The 21,172-nt window shown below is 43.8% G+C and overlaps 1 protein-coding gene across 1 annotated transcript; it reads left to right on the top strand.

Annotated features, from left to right (window-relative positions):
* Positions 1-371: 371 nt before the first annotated feature.
* LOC130537937 (cytohesin-3) lies at positions 372-18,971 on the top strand. The gene is made up of 13 exons (XM_057055094.1): positions 372-722; positions 8,517-8,599; positions 8,740-8,804; positions 9,380-9,446; positions 9,546-9,664; positions 11,740-11,820; positions 11,893-12,005; positions 13,315-13,463; positions 13,572-13,683; positions 15,814-15,890; positions 16,808-16,879; positions 16,954-17,108; positions 17,861-18,971. The coding sequence occupies exons 1-13, from the start codon at positions 704-706 to the stop codon at positions 17,931-17,933; spliced, it is 1,185 nt and encodes a 394-aa protein (XP_056911074.1). The 5' UTR covers positions 372-703; the 3' UTR covers positions 17,934-18,971.
* Positions 18,972-21,172: the final 2,201 nt, after the last annotated feature.

Below are 21,172 nucleotides of genomic sequence, written 5' to 3' on the forward strand. Positions count from 1 at the left end.
CCCAGTGTTGTCTGAATAACTAAAAACAGTAACAGCAGTTTTAAGGTTTAGTTTTAAGTTTTAAACAATAGTTTTCAGAACTCTTCAACAGGATGTTGCCATCAATGTAAACTGAAGTCTGACAACAGTTGATTCTAGCAAAATCTTGTACACTGCTGGAATTATGAAGAGTTATGAACAGAATTATGAACTGACCCATTATTGATTCCATATGGACCAAAACATATCTGCGTTCATGGAAGGCCTCAAGAGGCGTTCGAGGTCCAAAGAATCGAATCAAAGCATTGGTGGGTGAGAAGCTCTGTATGCGCGCGCGTGTGTGCCTGCGCGCGCGCGCGAGGGTTGGGGGCGGGCCCGTGACGTCACTGCAGTGTAGCGAATGTGAGCGCAGACGGAGCAGCTGAGGATGGAGCGGGGAAGCGTCGCCGTTGGACTCCCGTGAAACGTCCCTCCTGTGAATCAGGACCTTGTTCTAGTTCCCGTTCGTACCGGAGACCATTGCTCGGTCCTCGCCACTCGCATCGACGCGCCCTCTGTCCCCGGTGGAGCTGCTCACCGGCCCCGGCTCCGGCTCCGGCTCCGGCTCCGGCTCCGCTCCGTCAGCGGGAGAAGCGCCGACGTTTCGGCTGCAAAGCGGTCGATCTGAGACGGTTCCATCCAGGTATCAGCCGTGCACACCTTCTGCGAGCCCCCATCAGTCAGCATGGATGAAGACAATCACGGTTAGTGGATTTCTTTTTTCTTTCCTTGTTCCTCTCATCGGTTCGCGCCTCCCCCCTCCTCAGTCAGGCTGGGATGGATGGATGGATGGATGGATGGACGGATGTGAGGCAGGGGACACAGAGGTTTTTGAGAACCAGGATGGTCTGTTTCCTACAGAAAAAAAAAATGTTCCTGAAGACAAAGGAGGAGTTGTTAAAAAAAAAAGCCTGGTTGGGTTCAGGCAGGGTTTCCTAAAGAGACACGAAAGAAAAAAAGCTGCAGTTTCCACCACACCAGATCTTATAGATTCACATGCAACCCCCCCCCCCCCCCATTGATACATGGGTGAAAATACCCCAAATGACTGTGTACGACCCAGTGGTGAATAAAGACGACCTTAAACCACCTGATGTATTTCAGGGTAATAAAACCTTTGCATTTCACACTGTGGTGTCAGGATAACAGTGGTGGAAATACTGGACCTCAGAGCAGCGTGGTATATGGCTAAACCTAACGGACCTGCTAATGCAAACCCATGGTGGATTATCACTCACGTGATGGCTGCAGCTCAGAGCCTCATATCAGTTATTACACGCTACTGTTGAAACACACACAGATAATCCAAACTGCCTTGTGGTCTGAAGGTCTCCAAGCTGGTGTGGTGTAAACAAAAGGCTTCAGTCCGATAACAGTCTGTCAGTCCAATTATGAGAATAAGGCTGAGAGACCCGCAACTGTTTTTTTTACCACTGGATTTTTAAGACTGTCATCAGCCAGGGTGGCCTGTTTTTGTGACAGAACCGCTGTAAAATGAGGGAGGTAACAACGGGACAAGTTCACAGTCACATTATGCTGAAGGACTACTCCTAGAAATAATTCATTTCATATTAAATCCGAAGTGCAGCCTTTATTATTCACAAGTGTTGTGCCGCAGTGTTTGCAAATAGTTGCCTGTTTGTTCTTCCACCGCTTCTTGCAGTGAGACGCGGCCACACAAAAGCCTTTAAAGTTGGAAATTCCTCATTGTGTCTCACCACCACGTCTGATTGTCAAAGTCTTGCCAGTTGTGTCGGAGCGCACAGGACGAGAGAAAGCCTGTCGTCCTGCACACATCACTTAACACTGTTGGAGGTGCTCGGGTTTGCTTTGGCTCATAATTGATCCCCAGCAGCCTTGGCACCATCTGAAAACATCATTCTACTCGTGGCAAGCGTGAGTCATATGAACTCAGTTTGATGTAGATGAATAAAGACAGGTAAATAAGTGTTGAATGCATTTATTGGGAGCCTTCCGATCACCTCTGAGGTGATTCATTCCACCCAAAATGGAAGTGTAGAGCGCACAGTAGGGCACAGGTGCCAGGATGAGCTGGTTTTCTACTGGGAATAAAAGTGCTTGTTAGCCTGTGATGCCAGGAGTCGTGATATTCTAGCAGATGTTCACCAAATCGTTCACATCTGCAGACAACAGGAACCAAACTTGGAGGCCTGCTTCCTGCAGGGATTTTAAAACTTTCCCAAGAGGCAGCTAAAATAATGTCAGCCTGAATACACACTGAATAAAAGTATTTGTTGGCCTCTGCCATATTGAATGGAATTCATTAGTGCATGTTTACGGCGTGGGCTAATCAGAGTTGGCGCTTCTCCGCTCGGTTTACGTCCTACAGAGCAGACAGAGCCTAGCCTCGTAATGGGTGAACAATCTGGAGCCTTCAACTCCTAAGTGTTTTTTGTTAGTCATGTGTCTTTTTTTAGCATCATTGTATAGTAGAATGGAGGAGTGGAAAAAGCACAGAAGCACAAATTGGCTGAAAGTCAGTTTGCTGAGAGGTGGGGCAGACAGTTGGCTCTCTCTTGGTTATTGTCAGACTCTACAGTTCTCTCCCAGAACAATGCAGGGTAGTTCTTCTACTTTCCCTAAACCAGCTATTCCCATCTGCTTGTGTTGTCTCTTAAGGTTTTTTGGCCTGTTTCTTTGTTTTTCAACTCTGAACATTATCTGTTGGCCCACCTCTCTTTTATCTGCTGCATCTTTTACAGTCATCCTGCTCAGCTCCATGCCTTACTGATATTATTGTTTCATATCACATTCTGCTCAACAAGGAAACCTAAGCCGAGGTGGCTTTGAGGAAAACCCGCATAAACACCGCTTTAATTTCCTAGCATCTAGTACAGAAGGGGATTAGTTTGCAAGAAAAGGGGGACGTTGGTGTTTATTATGGCTGTGGCTGAGTGTGTGGGAGGATGTCGGGCTGACCGGTTTGGTGCAAAACGTGTGAACGGCTCAGCGGCAGATGATTCTTCTCTGCATCCCATGTTGCCATGCGGACGCTTTGAGCTGCTAGCTGTAGCAGAGAAACGACCCTTATGTGCTTGTGCTGCCATTAATGCTTATTTAACTGCTATTCTCTAAACATTTTCAAGGTTGTTACCTTCCCTAAACCTACCTCTCCTACCCTTTTGTCCTAAAAATCAGCTTTACATTTAACAAGTGAGACTCAGCAACACTAAATGTCATAGTATTACTATAACATATCTATAATAACTACTCCTATTAAATACTAGTTAGGCAACACAGCTAATACTGCTAAAACAGTTGGTTAACCTGGCAGGCTGGTGAGGATTCGGAAATACACTTTACAGTCAACATCAAGTGTTGTGGAACAAAATTAAAGAGGTAAATGTACAGAACACTGTACTAGCAAAACACTGTACTAGCAAAACAAATACTCTAACAGAGAGCGCTGGCACGTGATAAGTAGAGGGGTTCTGTTGGAGCTCGTACTGTGCCGCACTGGTTGTGTGCAGAGAGAGGTCTACATGTGGACCCGATTAGGGGAGAGGGGCTTCCTGACATGGTCCCATCACCATGGAAGTGTGTGTATGTGTGATAGGCAATTTGTCATTAAGGCAACATGTCTGCTGTTGTATGAAGAGCTTCAAGAGGGGGAGCCATTTAAATGTGAGGCAAAGGGCAGATGGGAGACAAAAGTAGCAGCAAATCAAATGAGTGGGAGCCAGGGAGGAACATAGACAGATAAAAAGGCTGTTGGAGATGTGCTGGAAAAACAGAGACCAGCTGACCATACAGACAGGATGGAGATGGGAATGTGTTCAGAGGCCGCCAGGGTGTTTTTGGACTCCTCCCGGGTTCCTTTCCTAGAGTTGTCTTGGGTTTTCCCCTGGCTCAGGAAAGGTGCCGCTGCTGTTTGATCCAGCAGGTAGCCAGGGGACGGGTCCATAGTTAATATTTAAGATCCATTAGCAAGGTCCTGCACTGTGCTCACAGCCAGAGAGATCATGTCAACATCGTGGGTTGTTTCAGTTCCTTTGATCAACAGTAGTTCTGGACTTATTTGGGAGGTGATCTGCCAGAGTCACTGTTGTTGCAGGCAGGCGCACAGTCGTCACAGGGATTTCCTGAGCTTTCAAATGGGCTGGAATCTGACTCAGAGCTGTGCGCTGGCATCTGCTCCCCATGTAAATATGATGGTTTAGTGAATGAGAAGGACCTTCTGCAGCTGTCAGGTTGCTGCCAAGGACGCTGTCTGCCTCCATAATAGAGGTGTGTTGATATCAGATAATCCCTTACGCTCATTTGTTTCCTGCCAATCACCTGACGCCCAGAGAAGGTCACTGGGGTGTCAGGATCCGTCAACTCCACGTCTGTCAAGCGGGGAGTCACGAACACAACCGCGATAACCCCCTTTGTTGTCATTATAGCCACATAATGGCAGGTTTTAAAAATAAAAACCTTGTTTTTTTAATCTAAATGAGACACAGTGCCAGGAACTGAGTAACTGGAGGCTACTTGGACAGCGCTCCATGATAGCAGATCATGCTGCTCCTGGATGGAGAGACTTCATCCATCTACTTCATTCTCACGCCAATCACATCAGCAGATCGTGGTTATTTTGGCCAGCAGCACATGGCAGCGGAAGCCCTGCAGATTCCACTCGTGCTGTTTGTTGAAAGCAGCGTTCTCGTCGCGCTGATGCCAAGCAGATGTGTGATATGAGGAGGACCTGGTGTGCAGACCACCTCGTATGCAATTTTGCACAAATGCACTCACAGCAGGGGTCCCCTCCAAAAAGTACAGATTAACCAGAGCAATCAGCGTGGAGGCTCTTCAGCTCTCTGAGCCCCAGATTCTCTCTGCGACCCCAGCAGTGTTTAAAATCTAGGAGCCATATCAGCACCCACCCCCCCAAATCTCTTTTCTCACGCAAACCTCCAGAGCTGTTATGATTGAATTCTTGCTGTACAGGCCACATCCCAGAGTGCTGTAATAACCTGCAATTTCTCAACCACAAACGCCACATGAATCCATTGATCGGGAATTCTACTTTAAAGGGAAGCTTTTTTTTTGCATAGCTTTTCCCCTCTCTTCCTTTCTGGCATCTGTTAATTCCTCTGCTACACGATCAAATAAAGAATGCCTTCATAAAATGTTTGTGCAGGTCGAAATTTGGAAGTGTGACCACAAATAATATTTTTTTAGGCTATAAATGCAGGAATTCTTTTTACATTGGAGCAACTTAAGTTATGTGTTGCAGCTGCTTGCTGCTTTAAAAACAATTCTCCTGTCATGTGTCAGCTGTAATTGGCCACAAGTGTTGTGTTCATGAAAATAATCCAGAAACACGCATGTTTTTTGATGCTAACATCCATGTTTTGATTAATACATTATGGGTTTAGGTTATTTCCCCTTTCAGCAGGAAGTGGGATCTAATACAACTCTATCTATTTCTTTCCCCAAAGACTCTGGTGCTTTGTTGATGTAAAAGTCTTAATTAAACCCCAAGAGAGGACTTTGTGTAGAGGTTTATGTTTTTTCCACTAAAATCCAAAATAACATTCACCGAGTGATGAAGCAAAACTAGAACGCGGGGTTAAACACATTGCATCAAGGGTGAAGAGAAACAAAACGAACCTTGTCTGCATAAACAGGCCAGGGCTGTTCTTGGAGAATGTCTGTTATAAAATCACATGACTGCAGAACTCCGGGTTTGTTCTGTTATTAATGTGTCCGCCTCAGCCGGGAAAAGGTTCGAGTCATTGGACAAAGTGCAGCGTGAAGTTGGACGTGACCCTTGACCCTGTGCATCAATAACTTTGTTTCCCTGCCCCTGCAAGCTCTGCTGCACATTATATCATCCACAGTTCGAGAGAAAAATGAGGTTAAAGGTGCTCGAGCAACGTCTGGTGATCCACTGTCAAACATCACACTGCTGCTCTGAGAGACTCGTGTCGGGCTCACGGTGCGAACGTGCAGGATTATTGCCATCTGGCTTCGGTGCGTATGTGCTCATGTGAAATTCTGTCCGTCGCTGCGTACGACCCAGACTGCAAAGCTCGTCATCGTCAACGGAAGGATTGGGAGCGACGCGCTTCGGATTAGAGTTGCGATCTGGAGGATGTTTCCCTCATCTTCCTCCTTCCGTGCACGTGTTCCTCTTTGCTGCCGGGCCAAATGGGGTAACAGGGTTAATTTATTTTATTTATTTTTTTAGATGCCCACCCACTGCAAAAGGCATTAGGGCGCTAAAGTCGCTAGTGGCTCTAGACAAATCCTCCTGTTCTCATGAATCAGTGAAGACTGGGACTACAGCCAGCGTTAAGTGAGGACAGGATTTACATGAGTGCCATGCACTCTCAGGACCCCCACTCTTCATCCTGCACAGCTGCTATCAATCCAGGCATTACAGAAGTTGTGTAGTCATGGAACGGATTGAATGAAATTGCTTTACACAAGATATGAAACAGAAAGTTAGCGTGGAGTTTGTGCGATAAAGCCTCCCAATATTAGTCTTAATGCCGTCTTAGCCTCGGCTTTCAGGGACAGTTGTTGCTTTTGGGTGTGAAGAGCATGAGGGGATTTGCTGCTGAAAGTAGATTTTGAGGGATTTTGTGTTTAGGGGTGAAATGAGTGTTCTCTTGTTCTCTGTGGAACATGTTGGAGTTTAAACCTTTGGATGGCTTCAACCTTTGATCAGATACAGAACACATCTGAGCTCTAATGCTGCATATTTCCTTTAAAAACAGGGTTAACAGCAGGATTTTCCATGTTCATAGAGAAATTAAAAGCAATGCCTCACCACTTACAGCTACTGTAGATGACAAGGCCTTCACAAGATTGATTTTTTACCATGAAGCAATGACTCACTTCCCAATCAATTAGACTCACTCTAATTGATTTTACTAGATTATCTTTGAAACATGGCTGGGTTTGGTAAAAGCCAGTAGCAAGGCAACGGTCAGCTTTGTCCCCGTGTGCTTGTCAAAGACACTAAACTAATTTCCTGAATGAGTCATGGAAGGTCACAGGGGAAGTGTGTTAATAATATAATTGGAGGACCACCTCTATGGAGGAGCCCCTGACCACTAAACAAGATTAGAAGGAACAGCAGCATTTGGAGAGGTTTTATTGTCCATTCTTTTATCTGAGATGCAGCATGTTCACTAGAAGAAATGTAAGGATATTGAAATTCATTGCAATTGTAGGTGTTTCCATGTATGTTGTGGTTTCTTTAGATTTGTGATGAAGGAAGATTGCAGCTGTGGTGCCTGCAGATATCTCCATTAGCTAATGACTGGAACCAAAAAGGGTGCTGTCTCCTGCTGGCACATGACTCCCTCTGTGCAACCCAAAAAATAATGTGGATTGGCACAAAACATGTAATTTATAGATGCAAACAACATATCAAAAAGTAAGCATACGACGATCCCATTAGTGGTTTGGTTGCAAACTGTGGCGAGTCTGTTTTATGAAGGAAGCCGACTGAAGCTCCACAGAACAGACTGAAGAGGAGGTTTCCTCTTTTTCAATTAAAACACATGACTGCAGAATAAACAGTTAAAACCTCAGAAAAACAATAAACCCAGATTGAAATGCTGAAATAAGCAGGTGAAAGCCTTGGATGCATTTAAGCTGCATTAATGTCTTGAGATTGGAGTAAATTTGGACTAAACGTTGCTTTAAGAACAGTGCTGCATCCATGGGGGGGCTCATGGTTTCAATATAGTGCTTTATTGAGTCTTGTGAGAGGGGAAAAAAACATTCAAATTTAGATTTAAATCTAAGAATTGACCGTATCTGTAATTGGAGTCCTCCTCTCCTCAGCTGACTCTTGTCAAAGAGCTTCAGGATTCAACAACAAGGTTAGGAAGCCCTTTTTGTCTCAGCACTAATGTGAGTACCATTCTTGAGACAACGCGGCTCCCTTCAACACAGTGCTGCTGGATTAAAATTAGGCTGCATACATCCTCTTCAACCCAGTGACCTTATTTTGCTTTAATTGGCGCCGCTTCCTGGCTGTGAGGGGGAGTAACAAAATCCTGTATTTGCAACTCGACTGGCAACATGTAGGCAAAAGGCTTGAGAAGGATGAATAAAAAATGTGAAATAAAGTGTGTGTGTGGGTGCAAATGAAACAAGATACAAGGCAGAGAGGTTAAAAAAAAACAAACGATAAAATCCTCTTGGCCACGAGATCGAGACTGAGTAGATGTTCAATTTCCAAATCCTCTGCATGAAAATTTAATCTGAAATGGTTTCATTAATAGAAATTCCCCAGAGCAAACTGGAGGAGGAAGGAGTGGGCCAAATAATTAAGACCCTTTGCATTCCTCCTCTGGTTAATTAGCAGGAGTGTGCTGGCTGTTTGATAAGCGTCACTGCAGCCGCACCGTGTAAAACCCGACAGTGTTTCCAGTTCGCTGAGGCTGGTGATGAGAGCCGAGCCGTTTTCCACCTTCAGAAGTTTCTGGCACTTAATGGTATTTGTGAGCTACTATCTGCATCATGTCTTTCAGTTCCCGAGGACCTGTCCCTGGAGGAGAGGGATGAGCTGACAAACATCCGGCGCAGGAAGAGGGAGCTTCTCGATGATATTGAGGTGAGCGTGTGCATGTGTGAGTGGATGTGATATGTGTATCTGCAGCCATATTTGATTAGTGCTGCATCGTAACTAAGATGCGCAGCGTCAAGAGACGAAAATTGAGTTTTTTGCCTTCTCCTGTCGCACTCTTCTTTCAGAGATTGAAGTTTGAAATAGCCGAGGTCATGACGGAGATCGAGCAGCTGACGTGCGTCGGAGAAAGGTAGATGACACGCTCGTGTATCCCAGCCCTTTGCAGCCCGTGAAAAACCCATTTTGCAATTAAATATTAGAATTCTTTTATATTTAGCCAGCTAAAACACTGTGTTTTTAATATTAAATCTTTAAATATAGTCCTGATAACAGATTAGCAAACCTGCCTTGTTTCGATAAACAAACTGTGACCAAACCTTCCTGTCACCTTTGTGTTGACTCTAGTGTGTACAGCCGTTTGGCTAGACGCTGTGTGTTCCCCGTCCAGCATCTGTGTTAAACAAACACTGACAGTTGATATGCGGCGCACTGAGTGTCGTATAAATCCATCAGCCACACGCGCTGCATGTGTCTGTCACTAAGGTCACATCTGTGTTGTCCTCTCATCTGTCACTGTGTCCTAACCTGTGACACACACACACACACACACACACACACACACACATTCAAAATCAGTAAATAGATGGCAGATGTAGTGGGAGGTCATGTTCTCCAGTACAACTGGAGAATATTATTAAGCTTATTATAGGATTATTCTGTGTTATAATGTATTTAAATCTCAACCATCATGATTCTGTGTTGCAGTAAAACATCTCAGAGAAACAAACAGATCGCCATGGGCAGGAAGAAATTCAATATGGATCCCAAGAAGGTGCAGCGCATCCTCCTGTTTTAAATCAGATCAAACTATCCAGACCTGTCAGCAGCGAAACCTAAACAGCCTCCCTTGTTTTCTCCTGTTCCTCTTCAGGGAATCCAGTTCCTGCTGGAAAACGACCTCCTTCAGCAAACCCCCGAAGACATCGCCCAGTTCCTGTACAAAGGGGAGGGCCTCAACAAGACGGTCATCGGAGACTACTTAGGCGAGCGGTGAGGCAGGGCAGGCCGCAGGAGAGCGTTCTCCTTACATAAAATAAATAAAGAGAAGGGAATGATGGCTTATTGGTGAAAGAGGAACAGTGTGGGTAGGCTGTTGTGGTCTGCCCATGTGAACCTAGAATGCAGTTAAAAGGCTTGTCCAGGTGCACACAAACCCTCAGATAATGAAGGGAAACGAACGTCCTGCAGCTGCTCGGATGGATGGTGTTATCAGAGGGGGAGATTAGGTGGTAACAACATGAAGGAAAAGAGGAACTACAACAAAACCTGGTTACTATCCCTCGTAGTACAAACACAAATCCACAGTTCTGGGAGATTGAGCTGGATTTAAGAGGAGCGATGCTCTACCAAAATGTATGTGCAACATTTTAAAGTGGACAGAAAGTTTGTTCCTCTGTTCTTTATAATTGTCCTACATTTCCTTCTGTACGTTACTCCAGATAGAGGGGGCAGAACATTTAAAGGCGCTTCTGTCCAGTTCAGTTCTGACTCTCAGAGCCTCCATCTGATCTACTGCAGCCATGTCAGCGGTGCTCTAAACACAAATATGTGAGCAGAGGTCCAAGAATAGATTTAGAAATAAAAGTCAGCCAGTGAGAGAGCCTACGGGGACCAGTGATGTACATGATATCAGCAACCTGTAATAAATCGCAAAGCACAGCTGTAACAGTATCTGATTCCTTTATAAACTGATCAGGAGTGTTCATATAAAGCAGCTCTCCATAGTCCAACAAGGCAAAAAAAAGTCTAGTCTAGTATTTATAAGATGTGAGCATTTCAATTTCAACCCTTTAAACAGTTGACAGCCTAGGAAGGTGAGCTGGGAGCGTGGCCTTTTTTAATCTCCATTCAACACACATAGTGTATTGAGGCATCTATTACATGCTAGTTTCCTCCATCATTTACCTATTTGCCACTCTGAACCCTCCTTTACCACTTTACCTTGCTAATTTCCCCATTCTTCACTAATATATAGCCAGCCCACAGCCCAAAAGGTACCTTTATTTAACTACAGAATTCCACCATTTCGATATAAAGTATAACATTTGATCTGAGCAAATCTGAGGCATCACAGGTGTCAATCTTTGATAGGCAGTTGATGTTTGAGCAACAACGACATCAGTCAGTGAGTAGCAGCAGAGGAAATGTCACAGAGAAAATGAAAAGGGCTCTGTAGCTTTGACTGACTGCATATCCAAACAGAGGCGTAGCTGGAGGCCGCTTGGCTGCTTTATTTACCATCCAACCTGCGTCAAAGACAAAGGGGCACACAACATGAGTGTGAATGAGGCTGCCGGCAACAGGCTCCATTCACATACTAATCAAAGAGGCCTCCGACCCAGAGGAAACACTCAGGATAGGCTGAGAGTTTGCACTCAGTAATTACTACTAATGGAGCCTGTCCAAGGAGGTGGAACCTATCATTACACGGAGATGAAGAGAGGAAAACAGGTCGTGGAGGTGACAGATAGTTTTCATTATCTCTGCGTTATTCAGCTTTGTTTGTGACATACAATCCTCCTCTTATTTCTTTGGGAATGAATGTTCTTTCAATTTAAGTGAGTCTGGCAGCCCTCGGCAAAATTGTACTTATTACATGAGTTTTATATAGTGTTTAATCCCTGGTCAGTACAGTGCTGCAATAATAAACATCAATCAAACAGCTTTTCCTCAACAGCACAGAATTCTAGGTTTCATCTCTGCATTACACAGCCCAGAGGCACCAGTCCAGGCCGGTGGTGTACCTGAGCAGGCTGCCACCGCCACCACTTCACACAGGCCGTCCTGTCTGCTCCTCTACCAAAAATGCTGCAACCAGAAAGTTTGGTTTGGCCTGTTTTCCCTCAGTCAGACCACCAATGCCACCCACCCGTCTCCTCGGGGTGCAGAAACAACCAGCAGCGGACAGCTGTTAAAACTGCCTCCAGATTTAATTCGGAGCAGCCGGTGTGAATAAAGCTGCAAACACGACAGGAATGTCAAGAGACTTCAGGTTGAGAGTTCTGCTGTTGCGGAGGAAATGTGGGTCCAAGTCTTTTCTCATGACGTCGTTTCTCCTCCCGCAGGGACGACTTCAACATCAAGGTGCTGCAGGCTTTCGTGGAGCTGCACGAGTTTGCGGACCTCAATTTAGTCCAAGCCCTACGGTGAGCAGAGGGACCTTCGGCACCCTGATCCGTGGCATCAGAAATAATAACCCCCCCTTCCTCTGATTACAGGCAGTTCCTGTGGAGCTTCCGTTTGCCAGGCGAAGCCCAGAAGATCGACCGCATGATGGAGGCATTTGCCTCGCGGTACTGCCAGTGCAACCCCGGAGTCTTTCAGTCGACAGGTTAGCTTCGATAGCTTCATCTGTTTTTGTGACACGGCCATTGCTTTTTGTTGTATCTAAATTATTTCAATTAAAGTTTCTGAGCTCTTTCATTGTGATAATCTGGTCACAACTACACGTGCAGCTGTTTTAGCTCATTTTGACAGATTGCTTTTTGCTTTCAGACAAAAACCAATGTTGTCTCTGTCAGGTTAAAATCAATTTTGCTGTTTGTTTTTTTAAATTTATAAAGGGATTTAATTCAATGGTCAATGAATTTGCCGTTTTGGCCTTTTTGACAGTATCGTAGCATCCCGGCTTCACCTGGGACTACAGATCAGTGGGGATTATCTCATTACGCTAGCTGCGTGTCACTGTTGACATGCTGGAGATGAAGCGAGACTAAACAACCCACAACAAACGAGCCATGTTCATTATTTATTAGACTCGATGTGATGGAATGGAACACGGACTAAAACAAAGCTTTCAACTACAACTGATGGTGAATTATTGAAGAAGAGTCACCTTGTGTAACTGAAGGTGCATGTGACCACATGGTGGGAGCTGGGGATTCATGTTCTGATGATAAACTACCTTCTTTATTATCTTATTTTTTTCTGATTAATATGGCCGTCCTCCGGCCCAACAGCCTGCGCGGTTCCTCCAGTTTTTTTTTGGAGAGAGTGTCTCCATTTAGGCAGACAATAGAGACCCAAAGTATGTCAGCGAGAGGAGATAGACAGAGGTGAATGAATGATTCATTTACAGGCAGCCAGTGGTGTGTGTGTGTGTGTGTGCGTGTGTGTGTGTGTGTGTGTTTTACATTAGACTGAAACACTAACCCCCATTTTACTCTCCCTAACTTACTCTCTAGCAGAAAAAAATGTTATATTAAGGGGGCGAAACGTTTTATCTTACATTGGTGCAACGCTTTGTGTGTTTGGGGGGGTTCATTCATGGGGCAGATTAAACCCCAAAAATGTGTCTTGGATCAGACGATATTTGATTTATTACAGACGGTTCTGGCCTCCAGAGTAAAGAGCACACAGCTAAAGATGAATATTTTCAACTCCCACGAATTAAAGGAATGTGAAGAATTTGGGTGTTTTGGTCTGGTCGTGTTTTTGCACTGATGCAGGACACATTAACGCCACTATGCCGGGCAAACAGCCATTTCATATGGTTGTTTGCCCCATAAAAACAGTGTCCATTGTTTTCAACACTGTGGCTGAATGAAATAAATCTTCAGCAACAGATTATCGAAATACAGACATCATGTAGCACACAGTCACAGGAAATAACCCGTTTGATTCTTCATTGATGCTCTCAGATACCTGCTACGTGCTGTCATTTGCTATCATCATGCTGAATACCAGCCTGCACAACCCCAACGTCAGGGACAAGCCCCCCGTAGAGCGATTTATCTCCATGAACAGAGGCATCAATGAGGGAGGTGATCTGCCAGAGGAGCTTCTCAGGGTGAGGATTGGACTATGATGAGCGTGTGTGGGTGGTGATGAGCGAGTCACAGCGTCTCCCCACTTCCCTCTCTGTTTACCTTTTGTTTGTGCTTTTCCTCTCCCGCAGAACCTTTATGACAGCATCAAAAATGAGCCTTTCAAAATCCCAGAGGATGATGGGAACGATCTGACGCACACGTTCTTCAATCCTGACAGAGAAGGCTGGCTTTTGAAGCTAGGTACGTGCACCGGGGTTGACTTTTCCAAATGGGAGAGTGATGCCGACATCTCATCAGTGAAAAATGCAAACGTGTGACATCTAAAATGTGACATTCAGAGCATAATTATAAAACTATTTACAAAACATTTGATATGCTTATGATTGATGAGGACATTACAGCATCACTAGCACTGTCACTGCACATGCTAATGTGCAGAACAACACATTAATTATCAACAACTTTAGACATTAATATCAGATGCCAGAAAGTGTTCAGGCACAAGTTGCATCTACATTATTGGTTCTGAACACCAGGTCTGTCTTCTGCAGAAGCAACATTGTTTCTGCTTGATGTTTGTTGAAATAGTTTAGCAATTTCAACATTAGAAAAGAAACTGAAGGGTTCTGGAAAATTAGATCTGTGACTTCTATCCAGTCATTTCACATTTATATCATCTCTCCTCTTTAAACATGCCTCTTTTGTCTCTTTTCTCCTTCACTCCTGCATCAAAGTGATTTCTAAAACACATCAGATTTTTTTCTGCTTCTCTCTGTGAGTGGATGGGCTATCTTAGTTTGTAATATCTTAAAACTATGCATAAACTTACTTGCTTACTCACTTTAACTGAAAATAGAATATGATAAGTTGGTGTTTCAAACCTTAGAGCTGCTGTCTGCTGTACCGTGCACCTTTCTAATTACCAGGACTTCAGCAGTTGGCCATATATCACAAGTGAGAGCTAGTTTAGCTCCGAAAAGGTGTTCCTGAAATCACAGCTCCACGGGTGCGGTGTGAACTATGCAGTGTGAGCTCCCATATTTCTGTTTATAGAAGCTGTCAGCAGACAGTTGCCCTCCTATTGTGACTGAATAAATATGGAGGTGTAGCCAAAGTTTACCTCTGAAGCTCAGTTATTATCATACACTGTTTTTCACATCAACTCCACATTTGTCTGCTGATATGGAATTGATTTCAATCCCTTCAGCTGGCAAGAATCTAAGAAACACTGTAGCTATGGCAATAAGATAGCTACTATTCCTTTGGGGCTGTTTACTCATTGGTCTGACTCAAATAACATTTTCCTGAACAGACTGAGATCAGTCTGAGGTTAGCTGATCCGATCATTTCATGCCTCCTTTCCTGCACATCATCAGCTCCAGTGTCTACCAGGACACCTATGGAAAGGGCTCCTCGGCTCTGCTATCCTTGCATTCCCTCAATGTGCTGATTCCCATCTTCCTCTCTCTCTTTTGTGCTTTATTCCATAAACTGCACCAGCAGTGGTTTCCAGGCTAATTTTAGCTTTGTCTTCAGAGTCTCTACATAATGAAGCATTCAGCTGGTCTGTTAAACACTTGAATCTCAAATGTTACTTTTCTGAAACAAAGCTGTGTAGCAACATAATCTCATTATAATCTCTCTCACTGGCTGGTTTATCGGAATCTATCATCTTCCACATCGTGTTGTAAATTACAAGATTTAAAAAGTTCATATAGCATAAAAAATACACGTTGCAAAAGAAATTTTACACTCTTGTTTTATGTGGGAATCAGAATCAGGGCATATGTATGTAAACAGATGCATAATATAGACAGTTTTACCATAGCCGGCAAATCTGGGTCAAAAGAACATTGCACGATGTAAATCTGTAAAGTCTGCGTTATGCTTAATCTGTCAAGTCAGCAAAGATGGTATTATGGTACACATATTGCAGACTGTACGTTGACACGGATCACATTATGTTCTTTTGATTACATAGTTTAACCACTCATTGCATCACTAGTAGTGTAATCAACGGAAAATCCAATAATCCCAGTAATCTTCTTTTTATGGGGTGGATGGCAGATGGAGAGATTGTTTCTTCATAAGGAGCCAGTGTTTTATTCCTTAAATTGTACTCACGTGCATGCTTGCTAACAGGTTTTACAAGCCGTCCCCTCCACTTCCTCTTCCCCCTCCCCCACCGTCTTTAGCATCCATCTCCCGAGACAAGGAGGGGGTTGCCGAAGGGAGTTTGCAGCCTGTGATTCAGGCTAATAAAGCAGAGAGACGATAAGCAGGACCAGATGTGGCACGTGGAGCTGGGGTTTTTGGGCAGGTTAGAATTTGGATCACCTCAAGGCATTTGTGCTGTGGTTTTCTGTGCAGGTGGCAGAGTGAAGACTTGGAAGAGGCGGTGGTTTATCCTGACCGACAACTGCCTCTATTACTTTGAATACACAACAGTAAGTGGGCAAACCCTGTGCATGTGTGTGTGTGTGTGTGTGTGTGTGTGTGTGTGTGTGTGTGTGTGTGTGTGTGTGTGGTGTGTGTGTGTGTGTGTGTGTGTGTGTGAATGCATGTGTGCTTCCAACATATAACCAGATTTGGGTTTGTCAATCAGCTCATTTTAATATGTTTAACTCATCTCATTAAGTCACGCTAAAGTAAGCATTCAAATGAATATAATGTTACACACACACACACACACACACACACACACGCGCGCACACACACTTGACAACATAGGTCTTTGCCTTCCAGCTCTCCTCTTAAACAGATGTATCCCTTCTGACCTAAATCAACATCCTCATTCCAGCAATTAACATGAGGCATCATGGGAAACATCTGCAAAGTTTCTGGCACACATCTGCTGCCACTAAGCCACAAGACCAACTGCCTCCCCCAACCTGCAGCCTGTCGCCCCACGCTTCACCCCAAAATCCCAGGTTTTAAAGAACGCCTCCCTGCCACCACACACGTGCCCCTCAGATAGGCAGCTGTCTCAACCCCCCCCCCACGCACACACACACACCCCCCTCCACACCCCGCCCCTCCATCAAGCCTCCTCATTAGTCGGAAGATGACAAGCAGGACACAAAGCTGTTCCTCAAGGTCTCCCCCCCTTGCTGAAACCTACCTAACATCAGTCTCTGGTAAATGAAGGGTGTAGTGTTACTTCTCCCTTGGGTGCTGTCCTCTACATGACCAGCATCCTTAGAAAAAAGCATTTATCTTTTATCTTGGCTCATATCACCAACTTAGCTTTAATTTTAAGTCAGTGCAGAATATTACTGCTCATAGAACTAAGTGGTGCATAAGTATAAATTATGATCCAACCTTGGGAATGATGCCTTGATGCTGAATTTACTGTTGTGTTCAGGATAAAGAACCTCGTGGGATCATTCCCCTGGAGAACCTCAGTATCAGAGAGGTAGACGAGCCCAGGAAGCCTGTAAGCAGCAACATGCCCAAATCGAATAAATAAGGAACACAGTTGTTGATGTTGCTCACGCCATGTTTCCCCAGAACTGCTTTGAGCTCTACAACCCCAACCACAAAGGTCAGGTGATCAAGGCCTGCAAGACAGAGGCGGATGGACGGGTCGTCGAGGGCAACCATGTCGTGTACAGGATATCAGCCCCCACACCGGAGGAGAAAGAGGAGTGGATCAAATCCATCAAGTAAGTAATGCTGCAATAGTGCGGCTCCATTTACACTGAGAGGGCACTTAGCCAACACCAAGCTGCTCCCAGGTGGCGTTTTCTCATGCCTGACCTTGGCTGTGAGACCAACATATATTCACACAGCGCTGCGAGCTTGATCGCGACTGTGCAGATGAGCGCGAACACACTCACGCGCTCCCTCGCACGACCGCCGTGACTAAATAATGTCTCTGTTTCCCACACGTCCACGCTGATAACTCAGTGGTGATTTCTGCTCTGGTGAATGAGCTCACTTCCACCTCGGTCTTACACACACACACACACCCCCAGATTCACGGACATGTGTCAGTAGTGTGAAGGTGTGAGTCTCTTACGGTCACTGCTGGACAGCTCACACATCGCACCTCGCTGTCACTTGTGTCGGCAGAAGGAGTGGCGGGTTGCCTTGTGGTCAGCAGAGTCATACACAGCTATGCACACACACTCCATGGCGCACCCTCTTTCACACGTCAGAGTGGAAAAAGCTCTAAAAAGAACCACAGTGTGGACACTTTTTCAGATTGGTGGGCTCAGCATGCTCGATCGTTCAGGTTACTCAGCACTCCCACCCCCCCACCCTACCCCAATCATCTCTGTGCGTCTTTTGGGTTTTGATTTGATTTGATTCGGATTTGAAAATTCTAACTGATGTGGTGTCAGCAGATCTGCATATTACTGCTACCAATGATCAAAAATATCGGCTGATTTCTCCTTCTGTTCCCTCTCTGTAGGGCAAGCATCAGCAGAGACCCCTTCTATGACATGCTGGCCACCAGGAAGAGAAGGATAGCCAATAAGAAATGATCATCGTCCATGATCAAGTGCACCAAAAAGTCCTCGTGTGTGTTTTTATGTGTTGAAGTCATCAAGAAGACTTCAGATATCTGTCTTTTCAGGGCTGGAGGACAGCAGACTCAGGTGGGACTCTATCAGACTGAAAATGTATTTGTCCTTAAAGGTTATGTGCAGTTCTTAAATTCAGGCTTTTCTATATCCACCAAACAGTGACGCTTGCGTGAGATTTATTGAAGAAAACCTGATGATACACTAAGATACTGCCCCCTGCTGGCAAAAGGAAAATACACGTGAACGTTGAACTATAGGATTTTATTCAACAGGAATCATTGACTCGATATGTTTCGGTCTGACTCTCAATGACCATTCAGTTTTCATATTTTCACATAATTCTTCTTTCATAAAACTCATTTTTTCCATGTTCTTTTCACTCATTGACTTGAATCAGCTGGTCTGATATTCCTCCAAAAAAAGTGACTATCTGTGTAATGAAAATATTGATTTGTTGAAGAGAATCAAACTTTGTTTTTTTTTGTGTGTTTCAAATACATTTGAAAGCAAAGAATTAAACATGACAATTAATCATATTAATTATAAACGACCACTGCATTTATTAACCCGTAGTTTTTTTTATATTATTTGTCCTCTACATTTAGAAAGACAGTCCTCAATTCACCCAGTTTATGTAGTATATAATGTACATATAATTATTATTTTTGTGTGTTTATGTAGCATGTAAATCATAATGGTCCTAGCTTTTACCCGTTCTCTGTTTTGTTTGACAGGTTCTTGACAAAAGACCTCATTTTGTTATTACTGAAGCTCAGATAATGAAATTATTGAAACTTAAAAGAATAAGTCACTAAGTTAAGGAGGTTTTAAGTTCCCTTGAATACTTTGTGAAACTTTTTTGTGGTTTTTATAAATGCAGATTAAGATATTAAACTTCAGTTATTTGGATTTTTAAAGATATCATGATGTGAAATAGGAAAGTGTTGCTGCCTACTTTGATGAATACCTTTAATAAAATTGTTTTAAAAAAGAAAATCGCACACCAAGGTTTTGTTGAATTGAGCTCTTCTGCTGTGCTGCTTAAATCTGACCAAATTATCCCATTTCAATTTAAGATTACTGACTTTAAGCTTAGTTGTTCCTTTTATTTTTTCAGGCTAAAATGTTAGAGAACATTTTCTACATTTCGTTTCCCTGGAATGTCTGTTTATTTTACCTGAAATTACAGGGGCAGCTCCTTCTTCCTGCTCCTACTATACTGTACAGACAGTTGTTGAAAAGATTTGGGACAGGATTAGACTTTGAGGAAATGACATTCACTTTTTAAAATCACCTGTGTCTTGCAGATGAGGCTATTGCTAAAACCTGGGACTGCATGAAAGATTCAGATCTGTTTTCTGTCTCTCATCAGGGGCACCGAGCACAACATGTGCACAGGCTCAGACTTTCAACAAAAATGTTTAATAGAGATCAATAGAGCCCAAAAAAAGGGAAACTGGGGACTGATGAAAATATTTTAGAAAGGTTTGCTTATAACATCCCTGTGACAATCTATAAGTTTATTAGAATCAGATTTGTGGAAATATTCAATAGAACAGCAGCTTTGTAAAACAATCTCAGCTCATTTTTGTGACATAAATAATGGTCAAGACTTAAAGTCCAACCAGTTTTTCATTGAAAATCCAGGATGCCTTTGAAATCGTTAATCCTCTTGTTGTTGCAGTCTATCTTTTGTCTATCAAATTGGCCTCCGCGTGAAAGTGACCTAGAACATTATGGGTGTGCTAAAGTATTTACCAAGATGTTAGTGGATTTAAAAACCTTGAGGAACATGGCATCTGCGTTGGTGATGAAATGCTCAGTTGTATTGCTGGAGATAATTTGGGGTCGTATAGCATTGATGGGTTTATTGAAAACTTTAGCCATTCTGAGTACTTTTAGATAGATACTGTGAAATGACTAGAAGAGTTTCTGAATGAGCCAAATTGACTTGTATGCAAAATATTTCATTGACATTATCATTCAAGAATATTTGGAATCAAGGAGTTTGTTTGCTGAGTCTCCGCTTAAACCAAAACACCACTTTGTGCGTCACTATCTGGCACTCATTTTGAAATTTGGACCCTTGATCAGACTATGGATCCTGTGTTTCGAAAATAAACACAGCAACTGCCAGACATCTAAAAAACATCTGCCTAACCTTGTCCGAGACTTCAAATGTTTCAGGCATATTTCAGCTGGGCCACGCTGCAGTCAGCGTTGTCCATTTTACCCCAGCCAGTGATGCAATTAGACATGAGAGTGGCTTTTCAGAATGCAATCCACAACTTTAAGTTATAAAGGAAGAACTGACACAATCACTGGAGCAAGGAAAACATATATAGGAAGAGAAGGTATAGGTATAGGAAGAGAAATGATCTGAATTGTGGTCGCTGAGATGCTGTTAAAACACTCTTTGATAACTACGCATTCAAAATCTTTGCAAGACATAATAAAGGGAGATGCGATTTTATGGATTAGCTGAGTTTGAATGATCTTTTAGTTTGAAAAACCTTTTGAGAAATGACCGGACTCTCTCGTTTACGTCTTACGCGCCAAAATTGAACCCACAGGTGAGCAAAATGAGTCAGAAACAGACGACTTTGACAATATTAACCATGTGTTTGAGCAATTGTTTGAGGAGATGGACGCAGAGCACAGACGTCTATTGTACACAGAATAATATGGTCATCCCGGGGTAGATCGCTGGCCAGAGTGTTTGAATCGCGGGAGCCGCTGCAGACATTTCTCCCAGAGAAGATGTTGCCACTGGCAACACCTTTAAGTGACAAGGAATGGGTCGTAAACCTGGCTTACCTGAGACATATTCAACCTGCTCAATGAACTCAACCTGTCACTTCAAGGAAAAATGACAACTGTCTTCATGTTGGCAGATAAAGTAGCTGCATTTAAAGCCAAATTGGATTTGTGGGGACGCCGCCTAAAGAAAATCCCCGCTAATGTTTGAAACGTGTCCAATATTAGCGGGGATTTGGGATGAGCCTGAGCCTGAGCCTTCATTCTCTGCAAGAGCGCTCGTCTTTGCTTTTAAAGGAGTTTGAGCGCTACTTCCCAACCACAAAAGACCCACGAACTGGCAAGGAATGGCTATGTGACCCATTTGTCAACAAACCTGGTGAAACTAGCATGGCTGTACAAGAAGATTTGCTACTGGAGATCACAAATAACGGTGCCTT

Source organism: Takifugu flavidus, chromosome 1 (genome assembly GCF_003711565.1).
Source record: "Takifugu flavidus isolate HTHZ2018 chromosome 1, ASM371156v2, whole genome shotgun sequence".
NCBI classification, from domain to species: Eukaryota; Metazoa; Chordata; class Actinopteri; order Tetraodontiformes; family Tetraodontidae; genus Takifugu; species Takifugu flavidus.